The sequence below is a fragment of the Hyperolius riggenbachi genome, chromosome 2, assembly GCF_040937935.1.
Source record: "Hyperolius riggenbachi isolate aHypRig1 chromosome 2, aHypRig1.pri, whole genome shotgun sequence".
Classification (NCBI taxonomy): domain Eukaryota; kingdom Metazoa; phylum Chordata; class Amphibia; order Anura; family Hyperoliidae; genus Hyperolius; species Hyperolius riggenbachi.
The window spans coordinates 194,740,080-194,759,340 of NC_090647.1; the positions used below are offsets into that span (position 1 = coordinate 194,740,080).

Genomic DNA, 19,261 nt, shown 5'->3' on the forward strand with positions numbered 1-19,261 from the left:
CAACATTTGCCCACTCAAACGACTGAAACGACATTTATCCTAGGTGTTTATGCAGCTTTACATGTGATTGGAGGAATATCACTTGTTTTTTGTTTGTTTTAACTGGTTTATCTTTTCCCATTGTCCTATCAAATTACATTCCTTGTGTGCCTGCCAAGAAGATCATGACACTCCTGGTTTGAGTACTCAGTTAAAACTATAAAAGGCAACCAATGACAAGATGAAAAGTTACTTGATTTAAGTCAAGACTTAAAGTACTATTTTTAGAGCTCAAGACATCAGAAGTGAGAAGGTATGAAAAGTGAAGAGTTGTCATGGTAATGGGAGGAGGGAAGAAAAATAGAATAAAATGCTAGTTTTTTTTTATCCTTGATGACATGTGTCCTCAAAAATGGCTACTGATCTCAGTTTTTGTGATGTCAGCTTCACAGAGAACCTCAACTGAGAGGTATATGGGCATCCTTTAAAAATGCCAATTACCTAGCTGTCTTGCGATTTGAGATTAAAATAATTTGGAGTTGTAAATGTTATGGTATTTAACCCTTAGACTGCCACAGACATCTATAGGTGTTTGCAAATGTTTGCTTCCATCCACCACAGGAATCTTTAGGCGCCTTTTTTTTTTTTTTTTTTTTTTTTTTTTTTTTTACATGTATGCAACACATAGCCCATATGCGGAATCTACATAACACCCAGCACCTACATGGCACCCAGTACTCACATGGCACCCTGCACCTCCCCTAGCTTGCACCTACACATCTTAAACACAGCACCCACATGACACCCAGCACCCACATGACACCCAGCACCCACAGAGCCTGAACCCAGCACTTATAGAGCACTTAGTACGGCCCCTAGCTTGCAATCAGCACCCAAATAGCAATTGGCATTCACACAGCCCCCGCCCAGCACACGCATGACACCCAGCATCCATGGAGCCCACCCCCATAGCCTTCATCTACCACTCACATAGAATTCAGCAACTCCATGGTCCACACCCAGCACCCACATGGCAGCCAGAGCCCACCAAAGCCTGCACCCACACGGCAACCAGCAACTCAGCACTGTTTCACACTGCCTACTGTTTTACACCCACTGCAACTCAATATTACTTAGCACCCACTGTGACATGGCACCCAGTACTGCTTACCACCACCTGCAACTTGTAACCTAGTACAGCTCAGCACTCACTGTGACTTAGCACCCAGTACTTGAGATGCAGTAATTTGCGACTCCCCCGGGCCCCTCCGTTGTGCAGTCTGAGGGCTGGTGTACAGTACAAGAGCTTTTTAAAAGCTCTTGCTAATGCAATGCTATGGGGGATTTTTACAAAATCACATTGCTCCAGTGTGCACACACATAGGATAACATTAGCAGGAGCTTTGAAAATTACAAAGTGCTCAGAAAAACTCTTCTGGTGTGCACCAGCCCCGAATTGCAGACTACTGTACATGCACAGTCCCATCTGCAAGCACCATAAGCACACACAAATGTAGCATGCAACCTAAGACCACAGGGCACACACCAGTGCCTTAGGCGTATGCATGGCCTGGATTAATAAGGTGCAGCAGTAACAGCATTTTTGTGACCTTGGATACTGTTGCATACCACATTACTACATATGCATGTTTTCCCTGACCCCTTCCTCCTACCTATGCTGTATATTCCATTGGGTTTATGTGAACACTTAGCAGCTACCTTGCTCTAGCCCAGGCATGGGCAAACTTGGCCCTCCAGCTGTTAAGGAACTACAAGTCCCACAATGCATTTGCCTTTATGAGTCATGACTGTGGCTGTAAGACCCCTGCAATGCATTGTGGGACTTGTAGTTCCTTAACAGCTGGAGGGCCAAGTTTGCCCATGCCTGCTCTAGCCTCACTCGCCACCATATTCCTTATACTCATATGAGTTTGTAGGCTTGAAAAAATAAAAATCAGTGGACTGAAACAGACATTGCACCAGTTTTTGAAATTACTGCCACATACAGACCATGGTGTTCTTGTTTAGTGGTCTGGAGATTACTACAGCACTATTTCCCTAGTCTTCCCATCTGCTTCAAATTAGCCAGTGTGCCATATATGGTGGAAAGGGTTTAACTTGTTTTGATGTATTGTCTGCTAAAGCATTAACTGAGCTCACACACATACTGTATTGATAATGAAAAAGGTTTGTGAAGCTGGCCATAAAGGGTTAGATTTTACAGCAATTTGACCTGTACAACAAAATTTAAAGTTTTTAGTATTCAAGAGAAAAATCTGATCAAATATCATGTTTTTATTGCTCTAAATTAAACAGAAGTGGCTGATTTTTTTAAAAAAAATTTTGGTTTCCCACATTCAAATTCACATTAGAAGTTAAAGAGGCACTGCCGTGAAAATAAAATAATGAAAAAAAGTACTTAATTTTTACATTATTTATTCATAAATGATTTAGTCAGTGTTTGCTCATTGTAAAATCTTTCCTCTCCCTGATTTACATTCTGAAATCTATCACGAGCCGACATCTTTACTCCTGGCAGGTGATGTCTGTGGAAGGAGATGCGGCTTGTTTGCCATTTGGAAACAGCTGTCATTTCCCACAATGTAACAAGGCTCCCATAGTGTGCTGTCAGTACCTAGGTGCTGACATCACACTGTGGGAGGGGTTTCACCACAATCTCAGCCATACAGAGCGCCCTGATGATCCCTTAGAGAAAAGGTTACTATTTCTCGTGAGAAAGGCGCTATCGGCTACTGAAGTTCAATCCTTGGTTACAGTTCCTCTTTAAACCCAGTCAATAGGCTCATTATAACTTATATGCAAATTTCACATGCAGGCAAAAAACAAACTTACAACTTTGCCGTATAGCAGTATAATTGTGCACACTGTGTAGGTCTTCTCATTGACAATGATTGAGGTACTGTTGAAAAATGCACATGTTATGAAGCACACAAACGCACTTAAAGAGACTCTGAAGCGAGAATAAATCTCGCTTCAGAGCTCATAGTTAGCAGGGGCATGTGTGCCCCTGCTAAAACGCCGCTATCCCGCGGCTAAACGGGGGTCCCTTCACCCCCAAATCCACCCCCGCAAAACTTGGTCGTAAACTTGGTCGTGATTTTTTTTTCTTCCTGGAGGCAGGGCTAACGGCTGCAGCCCTGCCTCTAGTCGCGTCTATCAGATGTGCATCGCCGCCTCTCCCCCGCCCCTCTCAGTGAAGGAAGACTGAAAGGGGCGGGGGAGAGGCGGAGGTACGCGTCTGATAGACGCGCATGAGGCAGAGCTGCGGCGGTTAGCCCTGCCCCGATGCGGAAGCGCTCCCCGGCTGCACGGAGGGGATTTGGGGGTGAAGGGACCCCCGTTAAGCCGCGGGATAGCGGCGTTTTAGCAGGGGCACACATGCCCCTGCTATCTATGAGGTCTGAAGCGAGATTTATTCTCGCTTCAGACTCTCTTTTTAATGTCTGAAAAATCCCATGTGTCAAAACCATGACTAGTCACAGTTATTGCATGAATAGATGTTGGCAGCGATGAGTTTCTTTACCCTTATGTCATTATGATTCTCATAAGAGTTATTAAACCAGGAACAAAAATGGAGTATTTCCTCAGACCTTACAATGAAAATAATGATTTTATTTCACAGATGGAACCTAATTGGCTGCCCTAGGAAAATACCCCACTTTCACTTGTCTTGATAAGTCACTACCACAATGTCATCACACATAATCTGAAACATTACAGAAAGAACACTAGAGCAATAGCCAAAAACAACATTTTCATTTTCACTTAAGAAGTGCAAATTGTTTGGTTTCGATGTGTCTGCTCCAGCTGAGAAAAGAAGTTGTTTGATATTAAAGTGTTTAGGTGTTAACAAACTCTTCACCTTGTCTAACACAGTATGCAATGTTAAAACAGCAGGAATCAACACAAGCTCATCACAAAAAATACTGCCACCGATAAAGAAAAATTATCATGGAATACTGAAAGAAGACTGAAAAAAAACAAGCAGGTTTCTCTCTTAAACTCCATTCCACTGACCGGTTTCTTTTTAGGTGAAAATTTACAGTAATGACACAACACTAAAAACAGACCTAAAAAACTTGGTGGTGGTGGTGGGGGGGGGGTGGGGGGGGGAGAAGTGCAGTGAGTTGGACACAGACAGGGCTCTCTGAAGAGATTGCAATATGCAGCATTCATGGCTAGTGGGGAATCTCCTGACCATTTTTTACTATTTAAAGCTATTTACTTCATGAGCTAACCCGGGAACTCCAAGAAACTGTCACTTTGTCATTGTTATTGCTTTCCTCTGGGAGATTCCTTCTCATTTACTGCCTTTGAACCATATTAGTCCATGCCTTGTACTAATGATGGTCGATTTAGTCAGAAACAGCAGTTTTAAAGTTAGGTTAGAATGGTTCTGTAAAATCATGAGGCTGTACACTGTCAAGGAGTGAATCTGCATGTGTGTTCGTTTTTTATTTTATGGGCATGAAGAAATGATTTGCGTACATGGAAGTTCCACTTATCACATACAATTGAAAAACTGGAAATATATTCTGTGGTAAGTAGGCACATTCACATTTAGCACTACTATCTTTGGTGACACCTGTGAGGGGGCTTTTGGATGGGCAGAGTGCACAGGGCATATAACATATTGTGTGAGTGAGCCCATAATTATTCATACCCCTGGCAAATTTTAACTTAAAGTTACTTTTATTCAAATAAGTAATTTTTTGACGGAAAATGAAATCGGTGTCTCCCAAAAGATAAGACGATGTATAAGAGGCAAAATTGTGGAAAAAAAAAACATTTCTCAGCTTTTATTTACTTCTCCATAATCAATAGAAAAAGCCTTTATTGGCCATTACAGAAATCAAACGCTTCCAAAAATTGCAGACCAGCTTTTTGCATGTCTCCACAGGTATTTTTGCCCATTCATCTTTTAGCAATGAGCTCCAAATCTTTCAGGTTGGAGGGTCTTCTTGCCATCACCAAGATCTTTAGCTCCCTCCACAGATTCTCAATTGGATTCAAGTCAGGGCTCTGACTGGGCCACTCCAAAAAGTTAATGTTGTCTGATAAACATTTCTTCACTACTTTTGCTGTGTGTTTTGGGTCATTGTCATGCTGAAATGCCAACTGGTGCCCAAGGCCAAGTTTCTCTGCAGACTGCCTGATGTTGTCATTGAGAATCCTCATGTATTGCTTTTTCTTCATGGTGCCGTTTACTGTGATAAGATTCCCTGGTCCATTGGCTGAAAAACACCCCCAAAGCATTAGGTTCCCTCCTCCATGTTTGACAGTGGGGATGGTGTTCTTTGGGTTGAAGGCTTCTCCGTTTTTACACCAAATGAAGGAAACATCATTGTGACCAAACATTTCATATTTTGATTCATCTGACCTTAAAGGGAACCTTAACTGAGAAGGATCTGGCTATTTCCTTTTAAACAATACTAGTTGCCTGGCAGTCCTGCTGAACTCTTTGGCTGCAGTAGTGGCTGAATCACACACCTGAAACAAGCATGCAGCTAATCCAGTCTGACTTCAGTCAGAGCACCTGATCTGCATGCTTGTTCAGGGGCTGTGGCTGAAAGTATTAGAGACACAGGATCAGCAGGAGAGCCAGGCAACTGGTATTTTTTGAAAAAGGAAAAATCCACATCGTTCTCAGTTTAGGTTCCCTTTAACACAGAAGCCTAGTAGTCTTCTTCTTTGTCCAGATGAGCATTTGCAAAGGCCAAGCGTGTTTTTGTGTGCCTTATCTGTAGAAGTGGCGTCCTCCTTGGTCTGCATCCGTGGAACCCAGCAGTGTGCATTGTCCGTTGGATTGTCTGCCTTGAGACAATGGGCTCCATTCTGGCCATTATCAATCAAAATACCTCATGAAGTGATTTACCTCATGTGGTAATGACATTTACCAATTCTGATAGGTTTTAGTCATGTTTTACCTCATGCGGTAAATTTTAGTCATGAATTACCTCATGCGGTAAATTATGAGGTAATTTGTGCGGTATTGTACCTCAAATCAGAATTCTCATGAAGAAAAGGGGGCATGTTAGCACAAAATTTACCGTTCAGTTTAAGAACTGCCTGTACCTGGTCTTATCTTCATTTCTGTAAGAAGTCATAGATGAAAATGAGAGAGTGAGGGCCTGAGGTTGTGTGTTAGGGATGATCAATGAGGTGCAAATTGTTCCGAGTTGATGCAAGTTTATGCAAATTTGTATGCACATAGATGCAGCTTGAAAATGGACCAATCAGTTTAAACGCAGGTTGAAATTGATTGGTCCATTTTCAAAATGCATATATTTGCATAAAAGTTTTCATCAATTTGCATCTCATTGATCATCCCTAGCGAGTCTGCTGAGAGTGTGGGCCTGAAATGAGAGCGAGTGTGCTGAGAGTGAGGGTCTGAAGTTAGACTGAGTGTTGAGAGTGAGGGAGCTAAGGTTAGAGTGAGTTGTCCCACTATAGGTGCCACAGTATAGGTAGGTAGGTCAGCTATAGGTGACACAGTACAGGTAGCTCTGCTATATGTGTCACAGTATAGGTAGGTCTGCTATAGGTGCCACAGTATAGGTTAACAAGTTATAAGTGTCCCCATTATAGGTAAAAAAGCATATTTATATTTTTAAACCCCTGTCTTCCTCCATCCCAGTTTTCCACCCCCTCCCTCCTTCCCAGATTCCCTGATGGCGCTAGGAGATGAGCATGGAGAGTATTACTCACCATGGCTCTCTCCAGCGATGACCGTGCATCCTCCACTGCCATACAGTTCCAGGGTGCCGTTCACAGTACTGGGGACGCGGCTTGATGACGGATGTATATAGTCAGTTCCCCCCTGTATATAGCAAGCATTTATATCAATATTCCCCCTGTAAATAGCCAGTGTATATAGCCAGTCCCCCCATATATAGCCATTATATATAATGCAACCTCCCCTGTATATGGCAAGCGTTTATAGGAATATTTCCCCTGTGAATATGTGAATAGCCAGTGTATATAGCTAGCCCCTCTCCCCCCTCCCCCCATATAGCCAATATATATATAGTCCAAGCATATTTTCAGGAAACAAATAAAAGCGCTCGGATTCCACATATACACCCTTCTCTCCCCCCCCCCCCCAAATCCCCCTACCCTCCGCACACTCCCTCCGGACTTGCAGCCACTATTTACTTAAAATAACTAAAAGTGCTCAGATTACGAAAGCCGCCCCGACATCATCAAGCCGCGTCCCCGGTACGGGGAACAGTAGCCCAGAGCTGTATAGTGGAGTAAGAGTAAGGTGCACAATCAATGCTGGAGAGAGCCATAGCGGTGAGTAGTACTACGGATTCCCATCTCACTGCACGCAGGGGGATCAAGCAGGAGGCCTAGGGAGGGGGGGGATGGGGAGTGTTGCAGTCGGCGACTTTAGTAATCGGAGCACTTTTAGTTTTTTCAATTAAATAGTAGCTGGGCGTCCGGAGGGAGTGTGGGGAAGGGAGATTTTAGCGGGCGGCTTTAGCAATCGGAGCACTTTTAGTCTTTTTAATTAAGTAGTGGCTGGGCATCGGGAGGGAGTGTGTGTGTGTGTGGGGGGGGGGGGGGGCAAAATTGGAACACTTAGTGGCTGAGCGTCGGGAGGGAATGTGCGGGTGGGGGGAGGATGGGGTGGGCCCTGCACATAATAGTCGGGAAAATACCTCACTGATTGCTACTCAGTTTTCCCCCTCTGTCGGTAATTTAGCGAACATCCTCCGCAGGCGGGAAAATGTACCAGAATTTAACAAAGAGAAAAAAATAACGAATTAGGTATTTTCCCGACTATTATTTATACACGGCAAACCCCTACCAGAATTGAGCCCATTACCACCAGCAGAACCCAGATTCACCAGGATGGCCTTAAATTCTTTTTCACCTCTCTCTCTATCCTCCTGGTCAGCACAGTTGTCACTTTTGGCTTCCGAAAACGTCCTATGAGATTTTCCCCAGTGCGGAGCATCGTGTATTTTTTAATAATTCTTTGCACTATAGCAGGCATGGGCAAATTCGGCCCTCCAGCTGTTACGGAACTACAAGTCCCACAATGCATTTGCCTTTATGAGTCATGACTGTGGCTGTCAGACTCCTGTAATGCATTGTGGGACTTGTAGTTCCGTAACAGCTGGAGGGCCGAGATTGCCCATGCCTGCACTATAGCCACTGGAACTTGAAAACATTTAGAAATGGCTGTTTACAATCAATCAGAATGATTACGATGCTTTAGAACAGCTTGGACTATTTGGAATGGTACAGAACTTTGGATTTTCCCACAGACTGTCAGTTTGTGAAGGGTATGAATAATTTTGGACTGTACACTTTTTGCTCAAATGTAAATAAAAGATGACTTATTTCCCACAATAATGCCTCTTGAACATTGTCTTATCTTTTGGGAGATACATGTTATTTCCCATCAAAAAATGAAATTCTGGTTAAATTTGCCAGGTGTATCAATAATTATGGGCAGCACTGTATGTACAGCCCCAAACCTACATAGAGAGTTGGATCACACCTGCCTCCATTCCCTCATCTTGAACTTGCAGTTATCGACCTGAGCATCATTAATAATGCCTATAATTTAGCATATTTACATTGCAGTAACAGCAATAGCACTATTGTCATCTTTTCATTTATTTCAGTTTTTCAACAGCTGACATTTTTTGGTTTGCGGGTATTCACCTAATTAACTGATCATTCAGACCCAGGTCCTTCTTATCCTATTCTGGATCATCACGGTCCAAGAACAGGGATTTCTGTAGGCACTAGGGTTTTTTTTCCTGTAAGACTAGGTTTATACTAGCCCCTGATGCACAATAGTGGGGTTATTTACTGTAAGGCTAGGTTCACACTAGCCCCTGAGGCACAATTGTGGAGTTATTTCCTGTAAAGCTAGGTTCATACTATTCCCTGGTGCAAAATTGTGGGGTTATTTCCTGTAAAGCTAGGTTCATACTATCCCCTCGTGCACAATTGTGCGGTTAATTACTGTAAGGCTAGGTTCACACTAGCCCCTGATGCACAACAGAGCTTCGCAGCATATCCTGGGAAGATACGCTGTCTGTGCCAATAGCAGTGTTTGTCGTATATCTGCTGTGACCTTCACATTACTCTCTGTTGTGCATCTGGTCCGCTCGGGGACAAGCGCTGCAATAATAATGAATGGAACCCCTCCAGCTATCTATTGTATTGAAACAGACAAAAAGGAATCCTCCCTATTCAGTCCATAGCTTAGCTGAAAACACAATGAAAGTAAAAAAAAAAAAAAAAACTTGAAAGCAACATTATGATATTAAAAAGTTTGAGTCAATATAGTCATAATTTTTTGGTTTCCCCATTTGATATGTTGATTACACCCTACTGCAAAATGACTGCTGCCACAATATCCTTTAATGATTTTTTACTGGCTAGTGCATGATCAAATAGAGGTCAAATACATATGCATGAAAATGACAAAATGGCGCAGTAAGGCACAAGTACAATAAAGCATCACAAAGCATTTGGATGCTAAAGATTTTACTGTTTATACCAACGCTGATTAATCTCCAGAGACATGTATAACTGACTGCTGTCTATGTAAACATTATGCCATTCTGTGATTATGCATAAAGCAGGCAAGGATGTTCGCAATAAAAGAAAAGAAAACTAAAATAATGAAGCAGCAATTATGGACTTCTTTCTAAAACACGCTACTTTGCCTGCCTTTCATGTTATGCCTTTCCGTCACTGATTTCTTGATTTACAGCAGGTATGCAGATCAGAGATTCTAACGTTATGGGCTGCATGCTTGCTCCAGGCATGATTACAGTAGATAATTCTTTATACAGGAGATCATCAGTGAAAGCCTCTATATGTCTCCCAGTACATGGCTGTTTTAAGTGGAGTCACTAAAAAGACTAAAGAGGAGTTTGCTGCATAACTGATCAAATATTCTATTTTTACTTTACATCATTCAAATACCTTTATCTTCTGGGGACTCACAAACATGAAAGTGCACTTTAACTACAACTGCCACCTAACTAATCCTAGGAGGCAGCCTTGCTAAGGCCTTTAGAAAAGCAGTTTACATGCCGAAAATAATTGTGCAAAACAATTCCATTACTGACTTTAGTATATGTTCCAGACACACTTGCAGACTCTTTTCCTTTCAAGGTGCCATTGCAGAATCTACAATGCAAAATCCACACTGATCTTTGAAAGATTACTAACAAAGCTAGACAATTTCTACTCAGAGGTGACACAACGCTAATATTTAGATAAACTGAAACGTAATGTATAAAACGCTTCTTTGTTATTTCAAATACAACCATGCTCCAGAGCATATTCTCACTAGTCGATTTGTAAAGCAACTGTATGTTTATAAGGTAGAAGCAACACTGTAGTAAGGCATATCAGACAATAGCACAGAAACAGTTATTACAAACTTTTGTCTACACTCTTTGTCATATCCAACTGTAAGGCCTCATACACGGGCAGCATGGTGGCGTAGTGGTTAGCGCTCTTGCCTTGCAGCGCTGGGTCCCTGGTTCGAATCCCAGCCAGGGCACTATCTGCAAAGAGTTTGTATGTTCTCTCCGTGTCTGCGTGGGTTTCCTCCGGGCACTCCGGTTTCCTCCCACATTCCAAAAACATACAGATAAGTTAATTGGCTCCCCCTAAAATTGGCCCTAGACTACAGTACTTACACTACATAATATAGACATATGGCAATGGTAGGGATTAGATTGTGAGCTCCTTTGAGGGACAGTTAGTGACAAGATATATATATATACACTGTACAGCGCTGCGTAATATGTCGGCGCTATATAAATACTAAATAATAATAATAATACACGGGCGCAAGTGGAGAACGGTCATCTGGCAGGGATTGGGCTTAATCCTTGGGGAAGAGATCTGGGCCCGATGCAGTACAGATGCATCACTAGCCTGCAGTCTAGCAACATCTGTTGCTTTTAGAGAAAATGAGCAACGCATGGCCTAGGCTTCGCTCACATTCTCTGAATTGCATACCACATACTGTACATGTTTGTTAAACGGATGCATTATTTCAGTCAATTCATCTACCCTATAACCTCCCTAATCAGGGTCTACCAAGAGGCCAGTTCATAAGGGCCAAGTGCATCACTTCTTCTGATGAAAAATATACAAAGCAGGTGGCCAAATTGATAACCTATTACGAAGAGAGGGGGTGTAGAATACATGAATTGACTGCACGCTATTTATAAGGTATTTCCCCTTTACATTTTTTGTGATAGTGATGTCTCTTTAAATTTGTAGCCATATTGTTCCTTGCTAATCTAAGGTTGTTTCCCATCATGGGTGTGTTTTTTCTATGCTTGTGATGTACATATAAGTGCACTTACTTATTGTTCATTAGCACTTGTTTGTTTACTGTGGTATGTGAGGAAAAAGCTTTTGCACTGAAATCCAGCTGGATTCCGGATCTTCTGGAATTTGATGAATGCTTATACCCATAAACAGGCATCAAGGTATTCTGGTCCCACTCTCTATACAAGGGAATTAACGTGGGTTAAGGTTTAGCGTTTAGCTTACTTTTCCTGCAATTTACATTATAAAAAAAGCCATCCATTTTCCTTTGGTATGGAAGCATTATCCAGAAATGTGCTGCAAGATGTGTGTTATGGTAATGCAACCCATTATGAGAGATGGGAACATGCCCATTGAGTTTTATGGGCAGTGCATTTGTGTGTGATGTTATTTTATTGTGCAATGTAACTCATATTGGGGTTGATGCACAAAAGCGCAGTAATATCGCCATGCACAGACAGCGCACAATATTACAGTTACTTCCAGCAGCTTGTACCGCGAGCTACGTTATAAACTCAACCTGGGGTACTGAAGTAGCGCGTCCGTTGCTACAGTAATGCATGTTACTAACAAGCGTTACCTTTAATAACGCTCGTTACCGTAGCAACAGTCTCTCTACTCAAGTATCGCGGGTCGAGCTAATGGCGTAACTCGCGGTACACGATTTCAGAAGTGATGGTAATATTTCCGTGCAATGTCTGTGCACGGCAATATCGCTGCAAGTTAATGCATCAAGCCCATAGTGTGAAAGGCCAAAAATGCTGCTTTAGGTAATACAGTACATGCTGCATATACCTGAACATAGTTCAAATATTATGCATGAATAAGAAAAATCACAGGAAAATGAAAGGGATATATTTAAAATACAGGTGAAAAGGATGGAAGACTATCATATCAAACACATTCTAAATTCAACAATATCCTTCAGTGGAGTGATCTGCTGAAATCTGCACACGCTGTAAAGTATTCATAATTAATGTTAACAAAATGAAGGGTCATTTTAATATGAAACACAGCATGTAGTGATTAAAGGGTTTACATTTTAATATACAGTCCTGTGAGAACATTTAGGTTTTAAAGAAAAGCAATTTTAATGTGAGGACTTGCAGGAAAGGAGTAATTTAATCAAGTCAGTTTATGATGAGAGGCATTTAGTGACAGCACAAAGGTGAGATTACTGTTAATTAAAAGACCATAGATTACGAGTACAGACTGACTGCCTGCCAAACTTCTATGGAAGTATCACTAAGGTGTCATTAAAGCTAAAGTTTTTTGTGGATTTGGATAGATAAGAAACGGCATCAGGTTTCTTTTTTTTTCTTGTCAATGTCCCTCCTAATGATCTTTTTACCATTTAGGCTCAGTTCCACTTGAGCTGATGCAAACCAGGCACATCCATTTTGCATCTACTCTACACCCTCCGCATCGCGGATGTCCGTCTAAAGCAATCACCACTTCCCAATGCTCATCCCAGTACTCAGCCGGAATGCAAGCAGAAGCATGTGGCTCTCAACAGGCTGCGTTAGACCAATTCTCCCTAGCAACAGGGAGAATTTTCACTGGTCCACCATGAACCAATGAGTATTCTCCCTGTTGCTGAGATCCCCATGCTTCTGCTGGCCATCAGGCTGTGTACTGGAAAAGAGCGGCAGTGCCACACGTAGCCCAGGGCAGATGCATTACCACCATGGGCTATATGGGGGTACACATCCGCCTTGCTGGGATTATCACAGACTGCACAGAAGTGTGGTCCGCTTACCGCAACAGATCCCACGGATCCATTGCAGGCTGACAAGTGTGAACCGCTCCCATTTATAAAATAAGAGCTGTTCAGTGTCAGTTTAGCGATGAGTTTAGCGATGAGCGGAGAACGGACAAAAAAAAAGTCTGTTCTCCGCTCAAGTGAGAACACAACCTTATTGTCTAAGAGGTGCCCATATATCAATGTATAGGCAAGATCAACCAAGAGACAAATCTGTCTCTGATGGAATCTGATCAGATAAAGGTCTGTTAGATGCCCATACACCGCAGGCCGATTCCCGATCGATTAGCATGAAATATTTCGTGAATCTGCCTCTTGACGCCGCATCTGCTGCCTTGCAGTTGTTGCTCCCCCAAATGACATCACACTCCACGTGCCATATGTGGAAGTCACGTGAGACAAGAATACAGAAGGAGAATCAGCTGGACACTCGTCAATCAGACAAGTGACAGTAACATGGGGGGGAGGGGTGGGGGCAGCAGCTGGGGGTTCTGTTGTGTTCACTGGTCACAATAACGTAAGCTGTTACGGCCATGCACCCGATCAACCACATCGGCTTGAGATTTTCCAGCTTGCTTTATTGATTCATTTGACCGATTTTGGCCTGAAAGTGGTCAAATCGCCAATCGGGTATGCTCGTTGTGGCACCTATTTTCATCTGATTTGATATTTATTGAATGGATGGTTAATCGGACGCAAAATCGCTAGCTGTCTGGTGATCTTAAAGTGTACCAGAGACGTTAAACTGTAAAGATTTGATACTTACCCGGGCTTTCTCCAGCCCCATAAGCTTGTCTGAGTCCCACGCCGTCCTCCCGCGGTCTTCCGTTCAGCCGCAATCAGCCCCGGTAACTTGCTCACTATAAATGACTAAATCATTTATACATAATTATTGTAAAAATGATGCACTTTTCATTACATTATTTTCACTGGAGTTCTTTAAGGTCAGACAGCCTTAGAACAAGCTTAGCTTACATGGGATAATGCCATACTTATGTTTGCCTAATGTTTGTCTACTCCACTGACTGATGGGAAATTATTTGCAATCTAGCTTTCTCAGCTCATTCATCCATGCTGCTTCTTGCCACTGGTCTAACTACTGAGCGTACACACTCTTACAGACACATACATACAATACAATAACATTTGTAAAGCGCTTTTCTCCCATAGGACTCAAAGCGCATACATACATCCCTATACTAGGTACTTCAGATTTGGATACTTCTCTTAAGTTGGGTGCATGAATTAAGTTAGACAAAAAACAAAAAATCTATTGCTTTAATACTTTCAACCAAACAATTCTATTCAATGACAACAAAACATAGCAATTTAAAATACAGTCATAACAGGGGCACTTTAGCAAGCCTTCTGTGTTTGATTTTTGTTCTGAATTACAAAAAAATCTTTGCATATTACTGAATTTCATAAATTTACACACATTTAGTAAATTACCTCAATAGTTCTATTAATCCTCAGTGTAAAACCGCCTCATGCAAAAACGATCACTTCGTATAAGGAAAGAGAATGGTTCTTCTCAGTTGCAGTAGGATTTATTCATCCGTGTCTCCACCATGCGCACACACAGGAAAAATCAAATTTCACTTTAGTACTTACGAGACTATATGATAGATATCGTCCGACCTTCCTTTCCGAAGTCTTAAGGTCCACGCCCCTGGATTGGCCTTCAACTGGAAATATCCCTATTGGGTTGAAATGGAGTTTCATTTTAGATTTCTAACAAGTGAAAATCTGCTTGAACGACATGAATTCCAAAGTATTACTTACATTTCTTAAAATGTAGAGCAGAATTCATTTTATTTTGTATTGATATCTTGAAGTATGGCATAATCTTACGCAGCACAAATAAAAAGCACTAGTGGCAGCAGAGGCATTTTTCTCTTCAACTCTGCTTTTCTAAAATTAGTTTTACCTCTTTAAAGGATACCAGAGCCGGGAGCGCTCTGTGCATGACATCACAATTACGTTATGCACATGCGCAGAAAGCTCTTAGCCATGGTCGCGTGCAACCTGGGTAGCACCTGAGTACTGATGGCTGACTCTGGTGACCCGGAAGAGGCTGCCAGAGGGGCTTTAGGTATGTAAGGAGGGGAACAGAGGAGAACGGGGGGAGCGGTGGCCATCAGGATAGCTCCCCATACATTTTATATAATATACACCTAGCGCTGGGTGATCTCCTCCAACAAGCTGCGCGGTATAAAGGGGATCCCTTTAACCCTTAATGCATATAGTATAAATTATATATAAAATATAAAGGTCCGGAACAAGGGGCGAGCTGTAGGAGCGCGCATCAGCCTCCCGTGTGTGAAGTTCCAGTGGCCGAGAGTGGTGATGTCACCTGAAGCGAGCGCTGCTGAGATCGGCTTGCGGAAGTGTGGCGAACGGACTTCTGGGACTTCTGGGAACTGGAGACGTGGAGAGGAGCAGAGACTATTTTGAACAAACACGCTGATACCGGACACATCGGAATCGTGAGTGTAACTGTATGATATAGTGCAAGCAGACTACAGTCAAATACATACTGCATGACACTAACAATAACTAAACAAGGAAAAGTACAAGAGAAATCTCTAGAGACATAACCTATCTGTCCCGCTGAGGTTATGACAGAAGCTTGTGGAACTAAGCCTATATATATTAAAGAGGGTGCTTATAATTAGAGGAATAGTGTTAGTTGGTAGGAGGGCCCTTCTACAACAGGAGTGTATGGTGAGATTGAATGTGTGATTGCATTGATTTTTTATATGTTTTTATGTGTTTTATGATTTTATGATTTTTATGACAGACTTCACATCAATTTTTTGAATAAACCAATACGTATTATAGCCCGTGGTATATATTTTATATATAGCTCCCCATACATGCCTGCTTCCCCCATTTCTCCAAACCTTTTTGGCTCTGGTATCCTTTAAAATGGAATTACAGCCTGGAACAACAAATAAGTAAAAATCCACCTCCTAATCCCTTAATACCCATATGGTTATCCTAACTGCCACTTCTCCAAAGTAATGTGAAAAAGTTTTCACAGACGATTGTATTTCTGTACTGTTTTATTATATTGTAACTTTCTATTTACAATAGGTATACTTTAACCATGATATTATGGGCATTATCACAACAGATCCTTTGATAAACATTTAGTCATAACTAGTATACACAGCTTTATTCACTAATGTTGCAACATGCAGGGTTTACTCCTCATATAAAAAAATCCTAACCATGGACCCCTTCAGTTAAACAACCACAAAAGCAATGGCATATTGTGAAATCACAATGGCCTGAATTCATTAAGCTTTATCAAATACTTTATCGAACGTTTGATAATTTACCTCATGAGTAAAATCTAATTTTGAATTCACGAAGGTGTTATAGATTTATTGAACATTTTTTTCGATAAAACATTCGATAAATCTATAACACCTTAGTGAATTCAAAATTAGATTTTACCCATGAGGTAAATTATCAAATGTTCGATAAAGTGTTCAATTAAGCTTAGTGAATTGAAGCCAATGTATTTCCTGGACATCACTATATTCCAAGTGATGGCTGAAGTGGATGTCACCTAATAACTGGCAATGCTGCTTGTCAGGGAAACCCTATACAAAACATTTATAAATTCTCCAATAAGCATTAAATTGAAAGGAATGGGCCATGCACAGAGGTATATGGATCCAGCATGAAAATACCTCTGCGCTCATCTTAGGTAGCTTTGCCTCAGTCCAGGTGTCTTAAGTACAATCCAGTGTAAGACTCTCTTTGGAATTATTCTACCCTTACTCAGAAAGTCAGCAAATGTCTTAACCCAGAGTTTTGTACACATATAAACAAGACCTAGAAAAGGAGAATCCAGGAATGTTGATTTGTGGTAACCAAAAGATATGTATGGTCACATTCACCATGACTGTTTAAATTTCTGCAACCAGCATCTCTGGAACAACTCCCTGCGTTGACATGAAGTTTTCGCAGCACAGAAGTAGATTACCGTATGTATTTTTTTTATCATAGCCTCAGTTTAGCTGGGTCATGTTTTTGGCCTTGAAGGACAACTATCAAAATGAACTAAAATTCTAAATGCCACATATATTTCCAGTAAGCAATTAGCAATACAAAGGCTTTTTTTCCCCATCTTTTCATTTGTGTGAAGAAAAAAAATCACAGATAACAGTTTTCAATGTAGGCATTACTATGGAGGACTGTATCTAGCACATCCACCATAAAGAGACAGTGCTCACTGGCAGTTATGTGAGTAAAATGCGTTTAGAATGATATAAAGCAGAAATATAGCTTAAAATATTGTGTAAATAACTCATCGGCTGCAGCTCTGTGCGTTCCTGTTTCTCTCTGCTCACGCAGTCTAAAATAAACAGGTGTTACAGCCAGGAACTGCTCATTGTGAATGGGGGAGGGCAAACATGAAAATACAGGTCTTTCTCTTAGGATCCTTGATCTGTAGCTAAATAATCTCTCACCTGTTCACATATGATCTGTGATAAAATAGTGTGTATGTGAGCAGGGCAGAATCAAACAGTAAATCATTCCTCTGTGAATAGTGACAGAGAGGTGTAACCTTCCCACATGGCACAGATCAAGCTTCTATGCCGACACAAGTTGATAAACAAAGCTATTTTTTCACACAGGCTGTATTGAGAGAACTCTGAAAAGCTTTCTATTGTTGCTGGCTAAAAGCTCTATAGGTATGTGGGGTTTACAAAATTACAGTTTCTTTGATAGCTGTTCTTTAACTAGTCGCCTCAAACTGGATGTAATTACGCGTCCAGTTTACAGCTCATTCCAGCAAACAGGACATACAGTTGCATCCTGTCAATCAGTGTTCCCAATGCTCAATCACAGGTCACCTTACTCTGCAGTGACTGGTAAATGCTAACATGTTCCCAAAGTCAATCAAGGTGCTGGTGAACGAATAATCATCGCTTCAGCCAGAAGCCATGTGCATTTAATAAAATAAAGTAGAAAGTAAAGTAAAGCAATTACCGAACACTTCCTGTGAACGCAGGATAAAGTGTGTAGTGACAACTGGTGGACAAAAAGTAAAATACAAATACTTTACAAAATACATCCCCTATAGTTATTAAACTCTTCTGCCCCTCCCCCATAGTTACCAAAATAAAACATCTGTAAAAAAAAATAAAATATGGCAGCATTTAAAAAAAAAAAACAGTTAAATATGTATGACATGAGGGTATATTATTGTTATTTTTGCAAATATGGGCTTGTAATTATTGATAGGATACAAAAAATATTGTCGCCATACATTGTGCTAGTAACATAATTTAAATGTTTTGATAGCCAAAAGAAAATGGGCAAAAACAATTTGTGGGTTGTATCTACTGTAGCATTGTTTATTTCTAAAACTGGAATTGGAGAAATTGTGTATTTTTTATTTGTCCTTTATCCCTTTATAATGCATAGCATAGAAAATAAAGTAATTACTGAAAACAAGTATCACCCACAAAAAGCCTACAAAATTAAAAAAGATACAGATCATTTAGGTGTGATAAGCAGTGATAAAGTTATGGCCAAATAAATGTGAGGAGCATTGAAAGGTGACAATGGTTCTTGGTAAAGGGTAAAACAGCCTGTGGGGCGAAGTGGTTAATCATAATTTCACCATCTCAAAGCTTTCATTTCTGTTTTAAGCCTCAGAAATAAAGTATGTTCTCCCACAAATACATTTAATTGAATACAAGGAAAACTCAAAAATCTCCTTTTATTTGTGTCAAACACAAATAAAAAGAGATTTACTTTAGGATTTAGCATAAAAGGTGAAAAGCACAAATGAAGCCTGTGCTTCTGCCATCCATCACAGAGGAAAAACAGCGCAACGTTTTTTCCATGAGGTCATATTTGCTATTCTAGTCTGCCTGCTGAGTAAGTGCTTACAATAGTATTTCACAGAAGTAAAGAAAAGCAATATATAAATAGAGCAAAAAACTGGCAGAGCTGAACTTTGAGAAACAATTACACCGGCTGCAATTTTAGATGCTAGTATTTTTTTTTCTTAAATAAAATAACGATCGACTCTTTTGAATTGTATACATAATATATTTCTGCAAAGCAAGATTAGAAAACATTTGCATTAAACCATATATTATATTATTAGCATCAGCAAATTTGTTTAAATGCCCACTCTGCACA

General features: G+C 40.9%; 1 protein-coding gene across 3 annotated transcripts in view; it reads right to left on the minus strand.

The window, feature by feature from the left end:
• The window catches only part of UGGT2 (UDP-glucose glycoprotein glucosyltransferase 2), a 379,277-nt gene that overhangs the window by 81,433 nt on the left and 278,583 nt on the right, over positions 1–19,261 (minus strand). For all 3 annotated transcript variants that reach the window (XM_068267932.1, XM_068267930.1, XM_068267931.1), the window contains exon 29: positions 14,702–14,787. In XM_068267932.1, coding sequence (XP_068124033.1) covers positions 14,702–14,787 — 86 coding nt within the window. The remainder of the gene's footprint in view (positions 1–14,701; positions 14,788–19,261) is intronic.